The 24,923-nt window shown below is 39.4% G+C and overlaps 1 protein-coding gene across 1 annotated transcript in view; it reads right to left on the bottom strand.

Annotated features, from left to right (window-relative positions):
- The window catches only part of BMT2 (base methyltransferase of 25S rRNA 2 homolog), a 37,635-nt gene extending 15,038 nt beyond the window's left edge, over positions 1 to 22,597 (bottom strand). The window contains exons 1-3 of the mRNA XM_030015399.2: positions 22,292 to 22,597; positions 8,861 to 9,002; positions 675 to 848 (exon numbers count right to left, since the gene is read on the bottom strand). Of these exons, the coding sequence (XP_029871259.1) occupies positions 675 to 848; positions 8,861 to 9,002; positions 22,292 to 22,508 (533 nt within the window). The 5' untranslated portion in view covers positions 22,509 to 22,597. The remainder of the gene's footprint in view (positions 1 to 674; positions 849 to 8,860; positions 9,003 to 22,291) is intronic.
- Positions 22,598 to 24,923: the final 2,326 nt, after the last annotated feature.

The following is a 24,923-nucleotide window of genomic DNA, read 5'->3' as shown; positions in this document are numbered from 1 at the left end:
TTATTTAGGAAAAAAAGGAGGGTGGGACTGTAACTGAAATAATAAAGCTACTCCTGAATGCCAAAAACAACATTCTTACTCAAGTGAAGGTCAAAAACAAAATTAAAACTGTTGTTAGGAAAATACCTCAAGGATACTACAACTTCTGCAGAGCCAGTCATCAGAAAGCTAGCACATTTAAAATTAAGGGTTATAATTCAAAATTGCTTTTGAAGTGTATAATTGGAATCAAGAGTTTCTCTGCAATTATTTATGAAGAGAAAGTTTTAAGTACTCTGATATTTACATTTGGCACTTAGTACTTACATAAGCAATTGAATTTTCAACAGTGCTGAACAGCCATTAGATTCTAACTTAATTAACGTCTCCCTTATTTCACCTCAAGGTTTAATATAAATTACATTGTACACCAATGACATACAAAAGTGAAATTGCTCTAACACTTAAGTGCAGATGACCAAGTTGTCATTCTCAAGCAACTTTTTTATGGCATCTACCAAAATATACTACAACATAAATACTTCTTGAAACATGTATATATTCACATGAAAATGCCCTTTCTTAACTATTAAAAATACATCAGACTGATCTAATACATTATGGAGAAAAAATGTCCAGGTAAACCTTATCACACAAAGGGGCAAAAAGAAGTCTCAAAAACAAGTAAAACTTACTCTTCTGTTATAGCTTCATGATTCGTCAAGCCAAAGTTTGGCAAGGGATCTTCAATCTTGGGAGCCTGGGGAATGTTTAAAGCTGGAGTGGTCTTAGAAGCAAGAAGTGCTCTTTTTTCATCTTTCTCAAGTGCTTTTCTTTTCCCACCATTCTGAAAATATTCTCGGCATACACTGAAAAGACAAAAAGAAAATATTCCCCAGAAAAACAGAATGCTATTTTTGGTCATTACTATAGATAAAACACAAGACAGAGGTTTAAAAGAGACAAGTGCTGTCAGCTTTTAAACAAATCTGGGTTTTACTGCAACTTTGGTAAATCAGCTTTAGGAAAGATGCAATACACCCAAAGACACACTTGAGGTTGAGTGGTGTTTTATTTCCAAAAATTAGGCCATAAGTCACATTCGAGTAAACAGATTCAAAATAGTTTTATCTGGATAGACTTTCAGAGCAAGACAGCAGAAGTCTTGTCAGAACATCACCAGAGGGTAAACTTCAGCTGTCACCTGAGCACCACAGTCCTCCACTAAGGTGCAAAGTTACTAACTAGCTCCCCATAAATGCAGGGGCTTCTGAAACATCTGTGTCTTGCAAGGCACGTAATGTGAGGGAAAAGAAGCATAGTCCAAGCTTATGGGCTTACATACACCATGTTTTAATTTTAATTGAGTTTGCCTGGGGTGTTTTTAGTTTTTAAGTAGCAGATAATTGCAGTAGCTGTACTATTGTGGAAGGCTTTTTCCCCCATACTTAATTATTTTGCTAATAGGAACCAGAACAAAATAATCTGGTCATACTTGAAGAGAAATGTTAACCAGTTTAAAGGAATGAATATCATCAAAAAAGTTAAATTGCACCTGCATACTTCAACCAGTAGTCAGTATTAGTGTATGAGAAGCAAACATTATGATCAAGAATAACTGAATTTTATCCACAAAATAGAACTAGAATTAGAAACAATTTTTGCTGTGAAATTAAAAAGCCTGACTCACCCTGCACAAAGCAGTATTTTTAATTAGATGTGCCAGCCAAGTATTTGCACGGAAAGTTTTACAGAAATAGTACTTGTTTGAATGATGTTTTCATAACAACCCATTTTTATGATGCTTTCTTGAAATTCACTCAATTTTCCTCTAACAAAGCTGCAGACATTTGAAAGAAACATTCCAGAAAACATAAATTCAAGTGTAGTTTAATAACACCTTATCCAAAGCAGGACTAAGATAACATTGTATTTCACATCACAGATTCAGGAAAGGACATGTTGGTATAATGCTGCATTTAAATCACAAATAGAGACAAGGACTTGGAATACAAAGGCCTTATCTAAGTGTTGGTGATATTATAGGCACCAAATATATTCAGCCTCTCCACCATGTAAGATGTGAAGGGAAAAAAAAAAAGTTATTGGAGTTTCTTAAAGGGAAACATACACAATCAAACAGGTACAGATAAAAGTTGCTGTACTCCAAGGTGGTAGGAAATGACCACTTTGAGTCAGTAAATGTATAATTACAGTAGCACGTTATGTCCAGGTTACTAATTCTTGCCATGAGAGGGAAAAAATAAGTTATTCTGGACCCACTTCTATGCCGACATGCTTATAGGACTCAAGATCAAAACTGACCTTGTTTAAAACTGAAAGCACAAGCAAGTTTTACTTGCTCAAGCAGGCCCTAGGCATTCTTGCACTAAATATAAAAAGTCTAAAATGCAGACAGTACCCTTAGAGCAGAAAACAATTCCTCAGTAACCAAAGCTATTTTCAGACCAAAGAGAAGCTAGGTGGAATAAAGAAATAAAATCCACATCTTAACAGTATGGAGCAAGATCACATGCAGAAGCATGAATAGCAGTCCAGGCTGCAATACTGCCAGATATATAGACTGTGAAACCACACCAACTCCACCCATTAGAGATTGCATGTGTAGAAAGACAACAATTCTAAAATTAACAACGTTAAAGTAAAGGGAGCCAGTCATTTAACTTAGCAGGAAAAAGATTAAAAACATCAGTAAACAAAAGAGAACCCTAGAAAAACACTTGAATTATTGCTGGTATGCTAATAAAAGTGTATTTTACACTACATTGGATTATTTGTTTATAAGCATATGATCAATTTAGAACTATTTAGTTATGTCTGTGTGTCATTTAGTCAAAGAAATGAAACTCAGAAAGAAATATCTTTTTCCTCACTGTTTATCAGCTACCTTATTACTTCGTTAGCATCTTGCAGTCTCTTTATTTTTACTTTTTTCTCATTACATCTCTTAAAACATCCAGAATCAATGGCAGTTTAAATAGTGTTGCACTGCCATTGACCCTGACATGTAAGTCAGAACACGTCAAAAAGTTCACAACCTTGGGAGAATGTATTTTCTCCTCAACTATTGATGTTATCAACCTTCTAACTCACTAGAAGCTGGTATGTTGCCCAGTTTAACACTTAATGAGCCACCTACTTGTAAAGTGTAGTCTAAGTTTCTCTTGTCACTGAGAAGCCATTTCTTCCTCATTCTTTGTACTGGTGCAAATCACTATTTTTTCCATACTTGTACCCCTGTCTATCATGTCAACTGAGTTCTCATAATTCTATATTCTTCTTAACTGACCTTCCTTGTCTGCACAACAAGACAGTATCAAAGTCAACCATGAGGAGAATCATCTTCTATTCCTGGGTTTTCGCTGGTGGACAGAGGGGCCAGAGCCACAGGAAGGCCCAAGACTGCATAAAATTCTTGACGTTCAGATCTCAGTCTGCATACCTGTACAGTACCACAAGGAAGCAAAAAAAAAACAAAACAAAAAAAACCCCAAACCAAACAAATCCACCCATCCAAACAAAAAAACCCCAGGCAACACTGCACTTCATAACCACTGAGGGTTATCTCCATTTTACGCCTTTCTGAAGTCACAATGATTCTGGCAGGATCACTACATGTTGCCCTTTTGGCTCCCAAGGTCTCAAGAGGAGCTGTCTATGTACTCCCCTCGTGGAAGCAGACCTCACACTTACCGTGGGGTAACAGTAAGCAGATGGGCAGTCACAGCACAGTACCTAACCAGAAGTAAGGCACTCTGTAGTTTACCCCATTGTAACTTGTTGATGTAGCACCATGTTTAACTTCACCACCATTAAAAGCCGTCATCGATCACGCTGTGGTTTTGAGTATGCAGTTATATAAGACTCTATATTTAACAACTGTCTCAAGTAATGAACAGAGCATCTCTTAATTATCTACAAGAAAAATAAAATTAAGGAAGCTATTTTATAATTCTGAGAACTGACATGGCTCCATTTGTAACTGACATTTAAGCATTCAGTCTTTGATGATACAATATTAGCTCTACAATTAACATACTTGTTTGTGAAGAATTGTGCAATGTAAATGCTACCTGAGCCAACACTTGCTACAGTTTACACAAACAGCAAAATAAACATTTCAGGTCTAAACTGTTTAAGTTTGCTGGCAGAGAGACAGGTGAAGTGTCCAGTTCATGTCTTTGCTTTTAAAAAAACCAAAACAAAACCCAAACATATAGGGTTTTGAGACATTTTCCTTTTGAGAAATGGAATTAGGTCTGTAATCAGATGTTTCCCTGGTGTTGTGTCCACCCCTCTACCCCAAGCTGGCTTCTGGAGTCAATATCCTTCATTACCAGAGGATTCCAAGAACTTAAAAATAACCAGCAGTTATCATATGATCACTGCTCTAATTAGCTTTAGTGTTCAACAGATAGGGTTTTGTCAGAATAAAGTAGTACTTAAGAGCAAAAATGAAGACTGTCATACAAACACAAACAATGAACATTAAGTCTTTTTTCTGTTTTAAATTATTTCCCACCTCCTGTTTACGCCAATTCCCTCTTAATTCCATCCTCCTGAAAGTGAATCGCTCAACTATCTGCATTCATCAAAAAAGCTGCAAAACAGTGTTGAAGGGACTTCAAACATTCATTCAATCTTCCACACCCAAACAGGATCAGCTTTCCAGTTCTAGCAGAGACCTGTTATTCTCAAAGATCCTGCAAGAGATTACTTAGCGTTCTCTTCTTTTGACTAGACAGCTCCAGTTTCTAGAAAAAAACCAAGGGGTTTGTGGAAAAAATTAGAAGATTTTTGATCATTTATCTGTCTTTCTTGGAGTTGAGCTGTTTCTTATTTTTTAAATGCAGTGGCCAAGGTGGTATTTTGGCTAAGAGCAATGCTAAATAAAGTCAGAGGAGTACTTTACATATCTTGTGGACAATCTAATTAACACACTCCAGTATGATATTTGCCTTTATTGCAAAAGCATCCCATGACTGTTTCATATTCAGCTTGTGGCCTGCTACAGAATCCAAATGCTTTTCTAAAAGCCTGACACAACCAATTATTCCCTGGCCTGTATTTGTACAGTCAATAATATTTAGTATAGTTAACGCCACTGTTAATTTTAATCCTGCTCTCAGAGTGACAATTCTTTTCTGTTTGGTCTCATTTGCAAATTTAAGAAACAGATTTTATTCTAACAGGTTACTAATGAAAATATCAGTTAGTAATGGATGCAGGGGCAGACACTGAGTCCTTGTCAGTAAATCACATTTTTAAGATAAGCTTCTAACATCTATTCTTTGCAAGTTTTTCCAAACAGTTCTGCTCTCCCCTGACATTTAACTTCATCAAGATCATATTTCTTCAGTTTGGTCATGAAACAGTCAAAAGACTTCTTAAAAAAATGCAGGTCTAAATACTGTTTTGTCATGATAGAAGTGCAGATTTTGGGTTTTGTTATTTAAAAAAAATAGCCAAGTCAACACAAGTCTTAACACTGATGCAAAAGCAACAGAAAGAAGCAAACCTGCTGGTCTAGCTTATTTTGTTCTAACTAGAACCAGAACAGGCTGGCATTCATGTCCATACAAAGGTTCACCAGCCTACCTATGCCAGCAAAAATTGTTAGGACAATTATTCAGGGTAAACATCATCCTACCCTATTTTGGTTTAAGGTTTAAGTTTTATGTTGTAATATAAATGAAAGAGAAACAGAAGTGTTAATTTCCAAATACCATTTGCTACTCCATACTCAGTTTTCTAAAGATGTAAAAAGAAAGGAAGGGAAGGACAGTTGAGTGTTGCCCAGGCTTTTTACAACACCACTCAGGGGATCATTAACCTGCACCTGGAAGGGGATAACTTTTTAATCCCTCTTCCCCCCCACCCCTCTCCCCAATTAACAGTTGTATAATGTTGCCCTGAAACAATAAATAGAACTGGTCCTATACAATGCAGCATATGGTCATCAGCACAGTCTATCAGGTACTGCTTTCTATCTTTTATAGTTTCTGAAGTGTGGATATGTGCTTGTTTAAATCGACAACTAATGAAGAAGTAAAATAATAAGTTTTATGCCATCTGGTTTAAGAATTAACGTCAGAATAAGCATTTTTCCACTGTCTTCAACTAAATAGCTAGAAAAGCTTTTGAAAGGAGAACGCTGCAAGAAAATTGTTATTCTTGATCCCAAGAAGTACACATGGCTTCTCTAGTGATTATTCTGCATTCTCTGATTTACTTTATCAGGTGCTAGTTTCTAAGAGAATACAAGGAAAGTGAAGGTAAGAAAAAAAGTGTTTGGTTTTTTTTTTTTTAACTAGTAGAAAAAACCACTTCTCAGTTTCAGATCTCTGAAAAGATCTTCCTTCAAATTAAAACAAAAGAGCTCAGACTATCCTTTCTTCAGCAGGGATACACCAGTGGTTCCAAACTATTTTCAGCATTCCACTCCCAAATTAAACTTCATCTAATGCATCAGCTACCTTCCTGCTGTCATGGTGACACAGTTAAAGCATTGAGCAAAAGCTTTCACTGAAGTCTCATGCAAGTCAAGTTCTCTTGCATGCAATTATGCACCAGACACAAGGAGGAGTAACAACAACGGGACCTGCCATCTGTCTGGCACACCTCTTGGCCCTTTCACAACGAACAAAAAACTGCACAACACAAAGTCAATCTGGTAGGTTCTGGTATCTAGCCATCCAGGCCTCAGTTCAATCCAAGACACAGAGAATTTAAAAGTACCCCTCTTTTTCTACTGATGTAAAACTCCCGACCCCTTGACTTTGCAAACTGAATAGGTACGTGCTTTAATTGAAGCTTTATACTGAGACAGAGCATTTTAGTGCCTCTTACCAGGTGGATTCTCTTCTTAATATGAGTTCATGCTGCAAGGCCCAAACTGGACACTTACTTAAATGTTTACTTTGTAAATCTTGTAGGAACTACAAACAGAAATCAAGTGAGACACATGGCCAAAACTAAAAACCTTCAATACACAGGCCATCAAGTGTTCCTCCTCTGTCCACAAGGAACATTATCCTGTCCTACAGAGTAACAGACAAGCTTGCCAAAAGCTAAGGGAATACTGTTTAGCTGAAATTAAAGTAAGTGCACACAGCTCTGTTGAAAAAAAGTTTCGCATATTAGTTGACAATCAAATTGTAAGAAGATATCAAGCAATGGTCCATGGGAATCTGCCCTGGGTCCAGTACAATTAGTTTTTTTACAGATAACCTGAACAGTGGAACAGTCAGTACTGCCCTTAACTGATCTGCCAATAACGCCAAGCTGGGGAAGGGGGGGAAGATGCTGCAAGAAATCGCAGTATTAGCATTCAATATGATTCAAGAGAGTGTAATTTAGTAAAGAAAAATACAAATATCAGCATTTCCACAGAAGTAATGAATAACACAAATACAAGAAAACAACTAGCAACTGAGGAAGCCCGTAAAAAAGAAGCAGGTAGCTGGGGGGATCACAAGTGAGCATAAATCAATGCCACACCAATTACAAAAAACCCAAACAAGAAAACACAGAAAACCCACCAAACAAGGTCAACAGCATAAACAGGGGTTTACTACAACCTCAATAATATTTCTTTAATTTATTTGTCCCTGACAAGGCCATTGGAACACTGTGTCCATTTTTGGGCATAGATCTTTACAACTGACTCACCTCTCTTGTAACTGGGATAAGGATACACAAAACATGTCCAGAAAAGGCTCTATAAATAAACACTTAACTATGTGTTTTGTGGTTGGTTTTTTTTTAAGCTAAAGGATAAAAGATTGATATGTAAAGGAATGGTTTTCAAATATTTAAGAGTCTATGGTAGGGAAAAAGGAAATCAGCTTGTTATTACTTGTTCCATTTCCAGAAGCCACAGAACAGCTCAAGTTGCCACCAAGATGTACTCTAGATCAACTGTTTCAGAGTCATTCCCTCCTCTGTTTTTCTGTTTTATGGGCTCAAAGGACCCATGTAATGGATTTAAATTTAACAATACCACATCTGCTGTTCTTTGCTGCCTTCTGCTCAGCACTTTGCAACACTCACCTGCAGGACCTACAGGCTGGCACACAAGATTACTGTTCTCAGTAATCAGAAAATCATTCCCAAAGGCATGACCATTGATAAATTCTCTTCCCAGTTAGATTTCAACAATATTTTGTTTTATTCTGCTGCACAGATTCCATGGTATGCCTTGGATACCAACTGTACGCAGGAATCCCGAGTGACCAACATTTCTCCTCTTTTAGGATTTTATTTTCCTCAAGGATTAAAATAGTTCAGCTGAACTCACTTTCCAACTGGGACTTTCCAATTGGGATAACCCAACAAAAATTAGATGAAAATTCCTATAGATTTTAAACTTGTTTATAACTTATTTAAAACAAGTTTCACAGAGGTTAAAGTCTGTTGCAGGAGGTTAAGATTTGACAATTAAGCACCAGAGATTTACATTTAGAGATCAAACACTATTATAGACACAAATCAAACCAAAGCCCTGAAAATTAAACTTCAGCTATACTCACTGCATTTGCTTAGTTCAGGTCCAAATGTATGGAAAATTACTTTATGTGTTTACTTGTAAACAGCTTCAGTATGAGGTGTGGGAGGAAAGGTGTTTGTTGAAGATACTTTAAAAAAGGGTCACCTCATAAGAAAACACTTCATAAGCTATTTCCCTAGAAAGTTGGAACAGTAAGAAGGTATTTGTTTTAGGAAGCAATAAATCATTAACATGTTATAGAACAAATCTTAAAAATTGGCAAAAAAAAGGAAAAAACACTTAAGCCTCGTATTATAAAATAAGTACAAGTAGAAGTGGGCAATTGCATCTTTCAAATACATTAAGATTTACCTGCAACACCATTCAATTCGGCCTTCCCCTTCACAAGTTTTTGCCCAGTGATTATCTGCAAGGTTTTTCATTGCCACAGCATATTCACACAGAGTTTCCTCATCCTCACAGTGCTCACGCCAGATCTTATCAAAGTCTCCCACTAAACAAAACAACAACAACAAAAAATTGCACATTAGATACAAAGTGTCTCATTATCTCCATGGCAAAATCCCCATCTTCCAATTAAAAGTTGTTACATAATGCACCAAGAGATTACTTTACCTGCATGTAACAAAAACAAGGTCCCCTTTCTCTGGTCAAACACCAAATTCCAGGTTTTGGAGAAGGAAGGGGCTATCGTGTACTTGAGAAACTAGCAATATTCTCAATACACTGATTTTGTTCAGTTTGTTCTGTGCAATTCAAGTCCCCGGGAAGTTTCGCTTTCAGGTTTCTGTGCATGAGCATTAACATGACAAACATTTTAGAAATTAAAGACTGAAAAGTTTCCTAGTAGCATTCATGTTCACGGCAAATACTGTGGACGATTTTACATGTAAAAATGCTGAAAAGAAAGTTTAACCCAGAATATAGATTTCTTTGAATACATTGGGAAAGAAATTCAAGCCTTCACTGATGTCTGTCTAATCTAGCCAGTCCCAATGAATTAGCTTCTAGGGGACAGTACTGAAGAATCAAACCAACTACGGTCAGGAAATCACAGATAAACTTATCTGCTGATCTCCAGGGACAGATTTATTTCCATGCTCCTCACCTTGCTGAAAAGAAGTCTTGCACATTAAGTTCTGGCACTTCAAAGTAATTAAGCATGATGATTTTCCCTCTTTTGCTGCTAAGTATCCACTTCTTCTAACTTGCTTTACATAATATACTGCTAAACAAAAACAAGATAAATGCTAGTGGCTAGCCACAATTCCTATTGTGGTTTCTACAGCACGCAAACCCTTGGTATACCTTACTGAAAGGATGTTTCTGCCCTAAGATAGAAAAAGACATGCTCACCAGTATGATCTTCACTAATTCCTTTTGTGTTTCTTAATCACAAATGCATGCACATGTGTAGTATAAATACATATAAATCTGTAGAATAAAAATTATGTACTGATTTTGCACCTAGAAGCTGATACAGTTAAAAAAAAAAGTTTTCAAGAACAGATCTATACTTTAAGCTTTCACTCTGTCTACCATCACACTTTTTACAACATGGTTCCAGAACCAGTTTTTGTAGCACCTATCACAAAGAAATATTTTAAAAGTGTATCAAGCATAAGCTAACTATTAATGTCTGCTAAGGCCTCAAAGTAGCTTACAATATGACCGTGTCCTTCTCGTATCAGTAAGAGATTCCTGTTTCTAACGCACTTACGGCAATTTTTTTGATGTGCTTTGTTTTAATTAGCAGTAAATAAAAAGGTTGCTACTGGAAGAAATCTGTTATTTTTTCCCTCGTGTGCAAAGCAGTAACAATCCCTCACTTCACCTGTCCTCCACTTATAGCAAGACTGGGTATGATGGACAAGTATAGATAGTTGCATACTTAGAAGATTTAAACTAACCATCCAGGTTACTCCCTATTTAAGTTTGGTTTAGGGATGTCACAGCAATTTTCTCTTCAAAAATAATCACCTAGCACACTTGTACAATCATCAAAATGAGTCATGTTTAAAATTAGGTGTTTATACTCCCTTGTGTGAGATGGCAGTTGAGATGGAAGGGAGTGGCCATGATTTAGTTTTAACATAATAGGGAAGCTATGCAAAAAATCACATATTCTGCTTGCTATTCAACAAGCTTATATTAGAAAGTAATTAGACTAGACAAAAAAAATGTAGTATTATATTTGAGTGGTATCCCTCATTATTTCCCAAATGATCCAAGTTCAGAGAGATATGCTTTATAAGAAAAGGCACTAGCATGGTCACCAACTGACCACTAGAGCAGAGAAACACCCAAGTCACAAGCAAGCCCCTGCAAGGGTTTCGTCTAAAACTGTGGGTCACTCTTCCAGAGCTTTCTGGAGAGCCTTACGTAGAAACAGTCATGCAGGACAGAACATACTCTACCGACAAAAGAGAGCAAGTAACAGTATAGTCAGTGGCCTACCAGCAAAGGGGGCAAAACAAGCACAACTCTTAGGAATCTTTATTTCTCATGTCAACAAAGTGCAGAACCTATACAGCACTAAGCCAGAAAGCACTAGCCAAGTTCAAAGAGTATTCTCAACAGCTCATTAATCCTGGTGCAATTTAGATAAAGTTTGCTAGTTTCTCTGCCACAATACTCTGAATCTTACTGCATGCTCCAGACGACTGTGAAGTGCTCAAATGATATGCAGTTGCTAAAGTTTTGTTTGAAGAATACATAGCTAATTATAAAGGAAAAAAGTAAATGAGTGAACACTTACTGAGGGAAAACATCACAAATACAAAATCCCAAGTTTAATACTGTTCTTCCTTTAGTCTGTTACTTCATTTGGTCTATTCTTAAGCAATTAATCTATTTCCAAATACTACTTTTCCTTAAAACTTAAGACAGATGGGGAAGAAGAAATATGCAAAGACCAGATGTTCTTAACTAGCCAGTCCTTTCTTACAGCAAAGTAGCAAGGCTTCCTAACACTGAATCCTGGTCTCATAGCAACTCTTATTTCCTGCTGAACAAGGCAGAGACTTTTACCTCTCTCTGAAAGTCAGATGAGGGTCAAAAGAGTCCACAGATAAGGGATCTTAAATTTAGATACATAGCGACAGACCTGGAGCTGACTACCAGCACTCTAGGACGTGAACTTTGGGTTACAACAGAGCTGCCTATGACAGCAACAGCTTCTTGACACTGAGCTGACAAGAAAATAAAACTGAAAGATACAGACTATTAGGAGAAACATGCAGAACAAAAGTGAAAAATTCATCACAAAGTAATTCCGTCACACATCCTGTATCAAGTCAATTCTGTGGGCACTTGTGGTTTGTTTTCATCTACCAATACAGCAGGTCTAGAGATACAGAAAATGGCAACGTGGGGCAAATACAGCACAGCTTCTGTATGAGTAGCATCTAAATAGAGGCAAGAAAAAGGCAGATGAAAGTAGCAGAGGACAGACCTCCACAAGATCACAAGTGACAGAGGAAAAGTAAATATGGAACAACTTCTGGTTGCTCTAAGAGTAGGAGACATTCAGGAAAAAGCATAAAAAGACAGCTTCAAAGCAAAAAAAAAACACCAAACAAAAAACATTATATCTTCACAAAACATAATTAAGCTTAAAAGTTCATGTAGCTGGACAAACTAAGGGAAGAAAATCCATGACAAACTCCATATTCAAAGATGCAATTTCTAACTCAGGAGCTCCTAGACCATGAAATCGCTGAAAGACAGAATGCTAAGGAAGCATACAGTGATACTCCAGCAGCACTTCTCATATATTCTTGTCTAAGCGTCTGCTGTTGACCCATCGTCAATACTGGCTTTGATATGATGCCCATTTTTCTGCCCTTCATTAGTGTAAGCTCCAAAACAACTGCAGATAAAGGCTTTTCTTAAGACATTGGCACCATTGTGCATGGACCTTCAAAGAAGGGTCTGAGATCCAGTTTCCTTTGAGCAAGTACCATGGCATTAAGTTGTTTGGGGTTCCCCCCCCTCCATTCTTCTCCAGGGTGAGCTTTGAGAAGGCACAGACAGGCACATTAGTTTTACAGGAACTTTAATTCCAGAATCATGCTCCAATACCGAGTTGATGTCGTGGTTTAATGCAAATAACGCTTCCTAGCTGTTGAGATTTTGAGGTAGTGACTACAACAGGTCTTGCAGCATCCAATTTCAAACTGATACCCAGAACACAGTAGAGCTATGTATTAAATTTTTCAAACAATACATTATAATCCACTGTGTATTAATTTTTCAAACAACACATTATAATCCATGTGCAAATACTGCATTAACTCTAGTGGAGTTAAACATTTATTTATGAATCATTGCTTGTGTAACCAAAAAGGGCAGTAAAATATGCAGGAAGGTTTCACCACAAAACTAATTGTTACTAAAGAAATAAGAGAAATAAAATCTTCTGTTAAGCAATCAATAATGCTGTAAATTAAATAGAAGTTTGTGGTAGGCTAATCTAACGGAATAAACAAAAGCCTTGCATCTTTGATCGCATCTTAAAGTTAATATTTGATTTTTGTGCTTTTCACCTCACATACTCATAACCATACCGTAACATAAAGTTTAACAGTACTCGACACTCTTACTATGCATTTGGACATCACCTTTTATGCGATTTAAAACCTAGTTTGAGCACTGATTCTGCAGAGATCTTCATACACCTCAGATCCCCATCAAGGGATCAGTTATGCCAACATCCGGCTGAAAAGTGTGATTGGCAAGACTGGCTCATAACAGGAGTTGTACACACCTCTCAAATCACTAGAGTTACATTATTTTAAAATTATTTAATGCTTGCTTTCTTTAAAACTATTTAATGTCTCCTCTCTTGTTTAAGGGCATGGACCTGTTGGAGCAAGTCCAGAGGAGGCCCACGAAGACAATCAGAGGGCTGGAGCACCTCTCCTATGAGGACAGGCTGAGAGAGTTGGGGTTGTTCAGCCTGGAGAAGAGAAGGCTCTGGGGAGACCTTACAGCAGCCTTCCAGTACCTAAAGGGGGCCTAAAGAAAGCCGGAGATGGACTTTTTACAAGGGCATGCAGTGATAGGACAAGGGGTGACGTAAGGAAGTAAGTTCTTCCCTGTGAGGGTGGTGAGGCGCTGGCACAGGTTGCCCAGAGAGGCTGTGGCTGCCCCATCCCTGGCAGTGTTCAAGGCCAGGTTGGATGGGGCTTTGAGCAACCTGGTCTAGTGGAAGGTGTCCCTGCCCATGGCAGGGGGGTTGGAGCTAGATGGTCTTTAAGGTCCCTTCCAACCCAAACCATTCTATCATTCTACGAGTCTCTCTATCCAGAATTGCCTAGAAAATAAGTTACCTACTCTTCACCTTGAAGATTAACTATTCCTTTAAAAAACAAAAAAGCCCAGAGCCCACCTCTTTCTAGCAAATCTGCCAGTGAACAAATGACTGACCAACATGTAGGTTCTTTGTAACACAGCCTTTTCTAATGCAATAACAAAAATCCAATACCATTTGCCTAGAACAGATGAAACCCTCTAAAGGGTTTCCACCCACATTAATAGTGCCCGCAGAATAGCCAAATCATACCCAAATGTAACCACAGAGTAATCAGCAGTTGCTGAATCCTGTCACAGAGAGAACAGGTCAGGCATGTAGAAGTTATTTTTAAATGATCCTAATTACAAGATAGTTTTAATTGTGGGTAACAGCAATAGAGACCTAACGTTACCTGTAAGTTTCAACAACTGAAAACATTTTTAATAAAGAAGAAAGAATCATACAAGCTCAGGAATAACTCCCCTCATTCCACATTTATTTACAAGATCTCATCAAAGGTCCCCGGCACAGCTTGAGAAGACCAGGTTTGCCATTCTTGGTGGGACAATCCCACACCGTAACTCTTCTCTCCAGGCAGTCTGTTTTTAAGAACAAAAATCCAGCCTTCTTCCATCCTATTGTTTGTCTTTTTTATTTTTAAAAGACATTTCTTTATAGAGTGTTAAATGGAACTGTCATTTAAGGTATGTTTATGAAATAAATAGAAAAATTAGTCAATTATTCTTCAACTTCTGATGGAACAAACCATATCAATTGGTATTTTAAACAAAACACAACCCCCTGTATATAGAAGAAACAGAGCTCAGTTTTGCTAAAGGCAATATTTTTCATTTTGGAATGCGATAAAACCCCCAAACAACTGATTCGAATCATTCTGTTTTATCAAGCAATAAAACAGTTAAGTAATATAGAGTTAAAAGTACTATCTGCACCTACGAGAGAAGTTTTGTAATTACTATTTTCCTTAATTCCATCAGTGCTCTTCAGAAAAACAGTGCAGTCATCTCTGACAATCTCAAAAACAAGTACAAAATACTTCATCCATCACTGAACAAGATCTTGCATCCCAAAACTTAACTGACACTGTGCACTTAAACTTCAGGTAGAAGCAATGTGGGTTTAGATCTTAACCAACAACTCGCCCCAAAAGCAACATGTTTTTAACACTTGAGAAAAACTGGAGTTAGAACAGCCATTATTTCCTTTTAGAAAACTACAATTTTCTGAAATCAAAGTAGCCGTAATTGAAAAAAGAAAAAAGACCAAACAAGGGTTTAAGGGTTTGAAGTCTCCGTTACCTACATGCTGATATAAATTGGTAACGTAAAAAACCAGATTCAATCCACTCCCTTTTCAATACTTCTATTTAACAGCACATTGCCTTCTTATGTACACCTTTGATGGCTCTGGTAGAAGAGAAAATAAGCTTAATACATTGACTAACAATGAAAGACAGAAGCAGAAGTGACATGTTCATATTCGTACAATAGTTATTAATAAAGCTTTTTGAATTGCTCATTGTAAAAAGCAAACCTATCCGCACAATTAACAAGTGTCCATGACAATGCTGGATAACTTCAGATGACAGGCTGCTGGCCATAGCAATGCCTAGCAAGATCTTTGAGCTTTCTTTTTTGTTGTTGATGGCAATGCACTGCAAAATGAAAAAAATCCATCTCATTTTTAGCCTCTTAAGACCGCCTCTCACTTACTTGCTGGAAACAGTAAACTAGCTTCTACAACATTCTAAACAGTAAATGGAAAAAGCAACCCTGCACTGTCCACTAGGCTAAAGTTGAAATCAATTTCCTATGAATAGCTGACAAAATTTCCCCATTAACAGTGACTGGTCAGTTGAAGTTTAGCTGTACTACTAAATGCCTGGATACTGTGGCAACAATTAATAAAATTAATTACATGAGGAATATCAGCTAATACTATGCTATTTACAACTTTCAGTGTATACAAGATAAACTAGAAACTTACTGAACATCTGTCTTACTAAAACAGCATATCCAGTATTTTTCTGAAAGACAAAATTAGGTATTTTTGGCCCCACTGTTTTCCAATTTTACATGTCTAAATACTGACCATGAACTTGAACTTGGAAAAAGTTCAAGCAGTCAGAGCTAATGTTTTTCTTCTCTTGTCTGACTAGTGTTTGCTCTACAGTTCTTGGGATTTACCTGAAATATTTCACAATAAAATCTTAACAACAACAAAAAAGTGCAAGCATCTCATTTTCTCTATCTCAACATCAATGTTCCTCCCTTTTACTCACATAGAAAGGATTCATTTGACCAAATGATTTTTACGTCTGACCTGTCAGGTAAACTTCATATCTATCTGTTTACACTAAACAGACTCCCAGGGTACAATTCACCTGCTATTTAAAGCATCTACTGGGGGCCAGCTTATATCACCCTGAAGAATGATCTATGTCTCCGATCTGCTATAAATCTCTGATGGCTGTCACACAAACAGTGGGGAGCCTATTTGTGGTGGTTTAAGCAATTACTGCCCCCAGGTGTTGGATCTACTCTATCGGAAACCATCACCCCTCTCTCCTCTTCCCCAAACCCGACTTTCTGGGATGGACTGTGCTGCACCTTAATGACACCAACGCAGAGATGAACACGTTAATAGAAACTACTGATTTTGGTAGATTTGTGCAAAAGCAGGAGCAAAAATCAGAAGCAGCTGAGGCACAGATACAGATTCATTACTCTGATCCTGCAATAGGAACACCATCTTCCCCGCCAAGGCGATAAAGGAGCAGGGAAGGAGGTTCCATATAGCTGTTTGTTCAGCAGATGCAAGTCTGTGCTGTAGCCAGCGGGTTTTCAAAATCTGTGGGCTAACTAAACAATACCAATGATTAAAACCCCCAAACTGTAAAATATTATGGGATTTCTAATGAAAGTTTCACTATAAAACTGTGGTATGTAAACTGTAAGGGCAATCGCATCTTAATGCTCATGTCATAAAACTGCATCAATTTTAATTTTATTTTAATTTTAATGAAACGGAATTTAGTTTCTATTGCTTGAAAATGTAACAGTTAATACTGCAAAATGTCTCCCTCTTCCAAGAAATTAATGCATGTGGGGAAAGACAAATGGAGATCTTGAAAACTTAGGTTTACAGTAAACCACTTATATTTAACAAAAAGGAGTAACTGTTAACTTGCCGTGTAGAGTTCGGTGACAAAGTTTTCCTGTCCTGTGAAAAATGCCACTATTTCAAAATGTTTCCTGTTTCACATCAGGAAGAACTTAAGCTCTCTCAAGGTTTTTCATGAAAAACATGAGAGAGGAAGAGACCATAAAGCAACTGACTTCAGAACGACACTTTTCTCACATGAATGTCTAAACCACTTACCTACTCAGGCTACTTATTATCGTCAGGCAGGGTCCTGTAAATTCTTCCTAACTTTCTGGATTTGAAAAACCTCTTAATAAAGTTATTACCATTTCTTTGAAGTTTCAACAAATCTTTCTTTTAAGGAATCAAACTGCCACCTAGAAATGCTTCTATCAGCTTCTGTGATACAGTGACTAGTATCAGGACAAATACCAGTTCTGTGTGATTCTAAGCCTGAACAGCCTTAATGGGTGTATGGAAGGAGAAATGAAATGGTTTAGCGAACACACAGCAAAATATTTCATAAAATACCTTTACAGATACCTCAGCAAATTTTTTCCACTTGTACTCAATAAGGGATTTCCAGGGAGAAGTAGAGGGTCCAGACTACATACAAAACCATCTATAACTGAGGGTCATGCTGCATAGAAAATGTTTACTTGATAAATACAGCTCTGCATGACTACAAAGGTAATCAACAACTCGGAGAGAAAAAAAGGCTGCCTCTGTATCAGCAGAAGGGGTTTTTATCACAGTAAAAATTAAACCTACTTGGCTGCTACAAGCAACTGGAAACAAACAAACTAATACCATACAGCAGATGTCCAATAGATCATGTTTAGTTCCCTATAAACCACTAAATCTGCTTTTACAAGCCTGTCTGTCAGGCTTGACAGACATCAGGATACATGCAATATACACAACAAACATGCACATATGCAACTCATACAACATGCTCCAGCCCATGGCTTCAGGTGCCTAAGAGATGCATAGAGGAAAATCCTGTAAAATGTAGGGTCACCTATGGTACCAGGCAACTGAACCAAGAGCAAGAGACTAAACCAAACACTGTTTTTTTCCCCCAGCCCCATGTTGTAGTAGGCTAGTACGAAAAATTCAGGTTTCATGAAAAACGCTAATTTCCATACTTTCAAGTGCTTGTGTCAAGCATGCAGGACCCTGAAGTTTCTCATAAGTGAATAACGGAGCACTTGAGAGCTGTTTCAGCTTTTGGATTTTACCCTGGTGTGTAAGGTAATTAAGATTAAACTAATCCATTTTGGACAGGAAGCAGGAATAAAACTTCAGAAAAATGAGTCCTATGATAATGACATACGCTCCTAAGTGAACATGTTACACCTCACACCTCAGTATGTTTTGTTCTCACTTAAAAATGTTTTCTTCATGAAGACAAAGTTTATAGGCTAACCTGAGGAATTTTTAGGAACCACTAGACTGGTTCACTGTTCACACTATCACTGCCTTAAAGTAGTCTGAAATAACTTTGATTAGCTAATTTAGTTGACATTCACTCAGTGTGGACAAGGACCAATCACCTAAATTAAAAAAATACACATTTTTTCCTTCACACTAAAAAATCCACACTCATTTGTTAAACTTCATTAAACCATTTAAAAATATATGACATACAAGAATGCCTTAGCATCCACAGTGGAGAGAAAAAAAAAAAAAAAAAGAGTGTCCTATAATCACAAAATACCAAATCTGCCATAGCATTTATGATTACATGCTTCCCTTCCTTATTTCCTAATTAACAACAGGCAGGGCGTAAGGGGAAGGGAAGGAAACTGAAAAGGACAAAAAGAAAAGGAGATGAAAAAGGGAGAAAATATAAATATTCCCACCAGAAGTCACATTAGATTAGCAATATCCCCAAAATAGGAAAAGGTTAGCACTAGCCATACAGCTAAAATTGTTGAAGAAAACAAAAAAAATGCACTTCAATGCAAACTTAAAAGTTTAAGCTGAACCATTCTGAACATGGCAAATGCTTGTGATAAATACACTGGCATGCTCTGGGACTATGATACGACATGAGCCACAGCACAGAAGCACATACAAAATCCATCCACTGTACTTACAATTAAAAGTGGTTCAACAAAAGCAGAAATTAAAAAAGAAGCCAGGATTCAGCTTTGATGAATCTCAAGAGTTACAGTTTTTCACCAAGAAAAAAACATCAATCCTTTAGATGACATGTCGCTGACTAAACTTTACTCTAGTAATTCCTTAGTAACTGCAAAAAAATTTGTTGATGCATCCCTAGTTAAGAAATACTGCTTTTGCACTTTGACAAGTATGCAGCTTCTTCAGAAACATGTTAGCTTGCAGTTTTGAAGCGTATTATCACTTTTCCACTGGCTCATCTTCAAAAAAGAGGGAAACCATTGTGGGAAATGAAACAAAATTATAACAATGGTGCCAGTTATAAGCAAGTCAGATAATACACTGGTTTGCCTTTTACAATTGCTCATTGAAACTCAAGGCTTGCTAACATCAGCAAGGCAAATGAATTCTCAAAGAAATCAGCTTATTGAAATCAAGCCTGTATAACTTCTATCAACAAACATCTCGGTGTCTCAAGGACATATCTACTTCCCTTCAACACTTCTAACAGAAGACAGTAACTTAAGATCATATTACAATACCAAGGTCTTTCTTAGACTTATCCATCCTGTGCAACATAATCATACAGCTTTCAGAAGGATACTCAACATGCTTTTTCCTCTACCAACAAATTTAATATGCAATTCTATTTTAGTATCGACAGACAAAGCACCAAAGTCCACACAACAGCAATTCTAGTACTGTTTGCTTATTTAGACAAAATGGAAACTAGCTTCATAGAACTCTAGCAAACGTGAGAAGAGGCAGAGTTAAAAAAGAAAAAAAAAATGACAAAACAAAAAAAAAGACAATGCAAGATTCTGGAATAATACAGATAGCTTTGTTTCTGCTTCATATGGAGGTGGGTGCACTGCACTGTGGAGACAGGAAGGTTTCCCTGTGTAACAAGCTGTAAGGATATAAGAAAGGATGCTTTTTTTTACCTTTGCTTTTTCATACACAAGTTATAATTCAATTTGTAATGAGAAATTACAGATTATTTGTTGCTTTTTTACTTCTCTTTAGCAACCATCAACTCTTGATTTTGTCAGGGTAACATACTTGCCAGTCAGTGTCTCTGAGTATTAGAAAACAAAACAAAAAACAACCCAAGAAAAGATCCTTCAGAGGTCAAGCACATGCTAGTACTACAATTTCAGAATGACATTAAAGGCACTTAGGAAGGAGATTCTCAGGCCTGTTTTTAGAAGCATAGAGAAATACAGGGAGAAAAGACTCCACAAATAAAATTCTGAAGTTGAAACAACCTAACATGAAGTAGTATGACTACTAATCACTAGTAACTTGTAAAGACCACCTACTATTGGATGAGTAGGTAATGGGTGGAGCTCTCCTTGTTGCATAGAGGTGATGCCACGAACTGTTTGGGTTTTAACTCCCTCCATGAAAATACATACACTGCTAATTTAGAGTGACTAGAAAAATCACTGTAAAGTTTTCACTAACACATGATTTACAGGATGTATGAAGTAAGTTAAGAGTACTATTTGTTCTTTCATTTAACCAGTTACACTGAACTTAAGATAAAACACAACTTAGCCTTGCATACTAACTTGCTCTTTGCTGAGAAGTAGGCTTACATAGATTTCCATGTAATTTAGGCTCTCATCTAAAAAAAAAATCAGTTGTTACAGATATTGCTTGCATTTTTTTAAAGTTAACAGTGCCAATGTTTGTCTGTCTCAATCTACAGGCACTCTGAAATAACAGAGAAATATGAGCTGCTCAAAGCTGGGCTCTTTTGCCAGGATTTGACTGTTAAAACCTACTATGTTCCTTCACCGAAACGTCAGGAGAACAAGGGAGATCCTCCCTTCAGTTTTGGCTCACTGAGGCCAAAATAAACAGTGACTCTTGATCAGTGTCTACATAGGTAGATATCTGTGCCCAAATCCCATGGGCAGGCTGCCGGGGAGACTTTTGAAGTCCAGAAAGCAGAACGACCTCGTTACTTTAACAGAAGCGTCATATGCAGACGCAGAGAAGAAGCAAGAACTAGTGCCTACAACAGGAAGAGTTCTCATTTTATAAGTGTCCTTCTTGAGGTATGCACCAGGTCAGCAAAGAGCTGTGGTCTCACTGAAAGAACGAACGGATGAATTTTTTGTAACCTGTGTTATAAAGAAGATTGAACAGATCATTATAATCAATCTGAGGAGGCTACAAATTTCAGCAAACAAATCTCAACACTGACACTCATCTGAAAGCATTTCTGGGAGGTTTTAAGCATTCCAATACCACCCATAAGAACCTTGCATAAGGGTATAATACTGATGACAAAGTAGATTTTTCAAGGACTCAGAGTAATTTATTTTATAACAGCTTTTCCCCTGCTCTTTTGCTTAGTGCTCCAGCCTGAACTATCCCTCCACGGCTGAAAGACAGGAGGCACGAAGAGTTCACAAAGACCCGTGCCCCTCCAGATCACCATTCGACCTCTTCTGGCATCCATGACCTACTGTCCTCCCCACTCCTGCAGGTCCACAGTTTGGAAAACACTGCCGTACGGCTCGGAAGCTGCCTGTGGGGAAAGGCCTCGCTGTAGCTACGAGCTATTAAACGTCAGACGGAGCGGTAACGTCGGTCCACACGGACCCACGTCCACGCACGGGTGCAGCACGCGTTTGCACCTCGCAGCATTACCCGTCCACACCGACCCTCCTCTCCGACACCCCGCAGGAAAAGCTCCTAGAGATGTGCCGTGAGCCCTCCCGAGCCACGACGGGGTCTCCGCTGCCAAGAGCCCACGGAAAGCGGCAAAACCTCGGCAGACCCGACCGGGGCTCCTCGGCGGGGCTGCGGCGGCCCCGGTCGCCCGGGCAGGAGCAGGAAGCGAGCCCGGAGCTGCTCCCGGACCTGCTCCCAGCCACAACCCCCCCCCTCCTCCCCGACACACCCCCTTCGGCAGCGGTCCGCGCTCCAGCCGGCCCCCGCCGCTCCGCCAACGGCTGGAGGGGCGGGGGGGGGACGGGGGACCCGACCGGGCCGCCCGGCCCGCGGGAGGACACCCCGATCCGCTCGGAGCCCCCCCCCCCAGCCCCCCCGGGGGCGGCTCCCCTCCTCCCGCCGCAGCACGGCGGCTCCCCGCCGGCCCCCCGTCCCGTCCCTTGCCGGCTCCAGCGGTGAGGGGAGCTGGGCGGCGCGAAGGTGGCGGCCCCCTCCCCCGCGGTTACCTTCCCGGTACTTCTTGCGCAGCCGCCGGTGGACGCTCTTCACCACCCCCGACAGCTTCTCCTGCTCCAGCTTCCGCTCCTGCTCCGGGGGGGGCGGCGGCGGCAGCAGCGGGGGGGGGGCGGCGGCGGCAGCGGCGGCGGCAGCAGCAGCGGCGGCGAGCCCGCCGGGCCGGGGCCGGGACCGGGGCCGCGGCCGGTGCTGTGGAGCGGCCTCCATGGTGTTGCCGCTGCTCGGCCGCGCGCAGCCCGGCTGAGGGGGAGGCGTGAGCGCCGGGCGCTATGGCAGGGCGGGCATGCGCGCCCGGCCGTCCCCCCCCGCCCCGCCTCCTCCTCCGCCTCCTCCGCCGCGCTCGGCATGCCGGGAGATGGAGTCTGTCTTCAGCGGCCCCCGCCGCCTCAGGGCCGCGCCGGCGGGGCGGCCCCCGGCTCCTGGCCTCTTCTCGGCCTTGAGGGCACCCCGGAGGTGTGGGCTCGGTTCTTTCCAGCAGAACTTTCCACATCCCACAACCGGAGCGGGTCACCCTGCGGTGCTTAATAAACTAGTGGGAGCAATTAGGTGAAAAGCGGGGGAAGGGTGCAGGGGCAGCGGGGGCTACCCCAGAGACCCCCGTGAAAGATCAGGGTGTGAAAAGCTCTGACGCAGGGTGGTAAAACCTGTTCCCCGCCTACAAAAGACCTTGCGGAAACAAACTGAATTCGAAATAAGGTAAAGCGAACCTCGGTAGGTTGGTGTCCGTGCTGTCGATGCGGGCATTTGAAGAGGACAGTTTTGTACAGGCTTTTTTCCGTCTTCATGACGCTGCTGGGCCCGTTTCTCAATAGAGTACAGCTTCTGACGTTACTTGGGTGGAAATACACCACCGGAGTAGGAGCAACACCCGCAGCCTTACAAAACTGCCCTTTACAGGGGAAGGCCTTCGTCTGCAGCTCGCTCTGCCCAGCTTCAACCTCTCACCAAACCCAAAGTACTTCACTTCTCTCTTTCAGTCGTCGTTGGAAACGGGATAGACAAAACCACTCCTCACGAGATCACGGCAGGGAAATCTGCCATGAAGTCGCTTGCTTGTTTGACTTGGCCAGAAGCAGCTAATTGTCTTCTCTGAAGACATTAAAAAACATTAAGGAGGTAATTGCGGCTACAATTGAATCGGTGACAAATCTGACTTGGGTAGGGTCAAGATTTCATCCTAATGAGGAGTCAGTGCCACATGCAACTTTATGCAGTGGGGTGTATAACAGGTCCTTCTCAGCACCATGTCAGTCCTGCCAAAAAGATTTTACAGCTAATCACAGAGCACGGTGTTGTTCTGCTTTTTTGACAAACTTCTTTTTGAAGGTGCAATTATCAAGACAAAACAGCAATGTCCAAACAAAAGTTTTTCATCTTTATTGACTGCAAAGACACCCCTTTTTCACTTCACTCTGAGCTATGCAGGCAAATACTGCATCGCACCCATTGCCCTGAAAGTGGGTTGCGCATTACACCTAAAGGTCCAGCTTTTTCAGTACTGTTAGTTTTCACTAAGTGCTTAAAAAACTTCAGTGTAGTTTGGATCTTCCATCACTATATTTACACACCATTATGTATTTTATTGTCAGAATATTTCAGTTTGTTTTTTTCCTCCAAATACAGGAGAATGATGGAAGAAGAATTTAAATTTTTGCTACTGACATCAGCACTAAGAAAATGTAGTGATTGAGTTATTCTTTTAGCTACATTTTTCTTTTAATTTTGAAACTGAAAAAGAATGATCATGCGTTAATGAAAAAAATACCAGTATATATTACTTTGACTTGGAAAACATCAGAAAATGAGCTCGTATGGATTATTGTATTTCATATTCACCAAACTGATCCAGGAAGTTAAATTTGGATTAGAAAGAAGACTTGGTGGTGGGGTTAATGATAGCTTTCTGAAATATTTCTATTTCTAGTTTTATATGCAAGCCCACATAAGAAGAATTAAGACGGTGTAAAAAGAGATTACACTGATAACTACTAGGAACCTTTTGATTAACAGGGAGCCTACACGATGGTTAGTGTTCCTTCCACTTTCACATTGTGTAGGATTTGAGGAAGCACAGAATGAAGAGGAAAACTGTGAGCCGGTCTTTTTTGTGCAGCATGTTACTAGGAGGGCACTGAGGGAGCCTTCTCAGAAGAGTAGGAGTACCAGAGTGACAGAAAAGAGATGGAGGCATTTGGAGGATGCCTAACAGATACTGCTGTGGCATCAGCCTCCCCCCAGTCACGAGCCTCCAAGCTCAGAAGTGTAGGGTACACAGTCAAAATATGAGTGGATCTGTGGTTTGGAAAATTGAAAGTCTGATTGTAGAATTGGAAAATCGGGGGAAGATTACACTTATGTGAAATATACTCTCTCAGAATAATAATAAAAAGTTACTATTTGAATTATGTTATCACTGTTGTTTTTCAGTTCTTAGGAACTCTTTCTAAAACTAACTGGTTTTAAATACAAAGAGGTTTTAATTTATCGTAATTATTTCAAAACTTACAGTATCAATATTAGGCATACTTTATTACTGTGACTTTACACCATGCAGTTTTTACATGGCTCTCCTTTTTTTATAGAAGTTAATGATGCTGTTGCTTTATATTTTCAATATTTTAA

This window comes from Aquila chrysaetos, chromosome 5 (genome assembly GCF_900496995.4).
Source record: "Aquila chrysaetos chrysaetos chromosome 5, bAquChr1.4, whole genome shotgun sequence".
In the NCBI taxonomy this organism is placed as follows: Eukaryota; Metazoa; Chordata; class Aves; order Accipitriformes; family Accipitridae; genus Aquila; species Aquila chrysaetos.
This window is presented reverse-complemented; position numbering and strand designations above follow the sequence as displayed.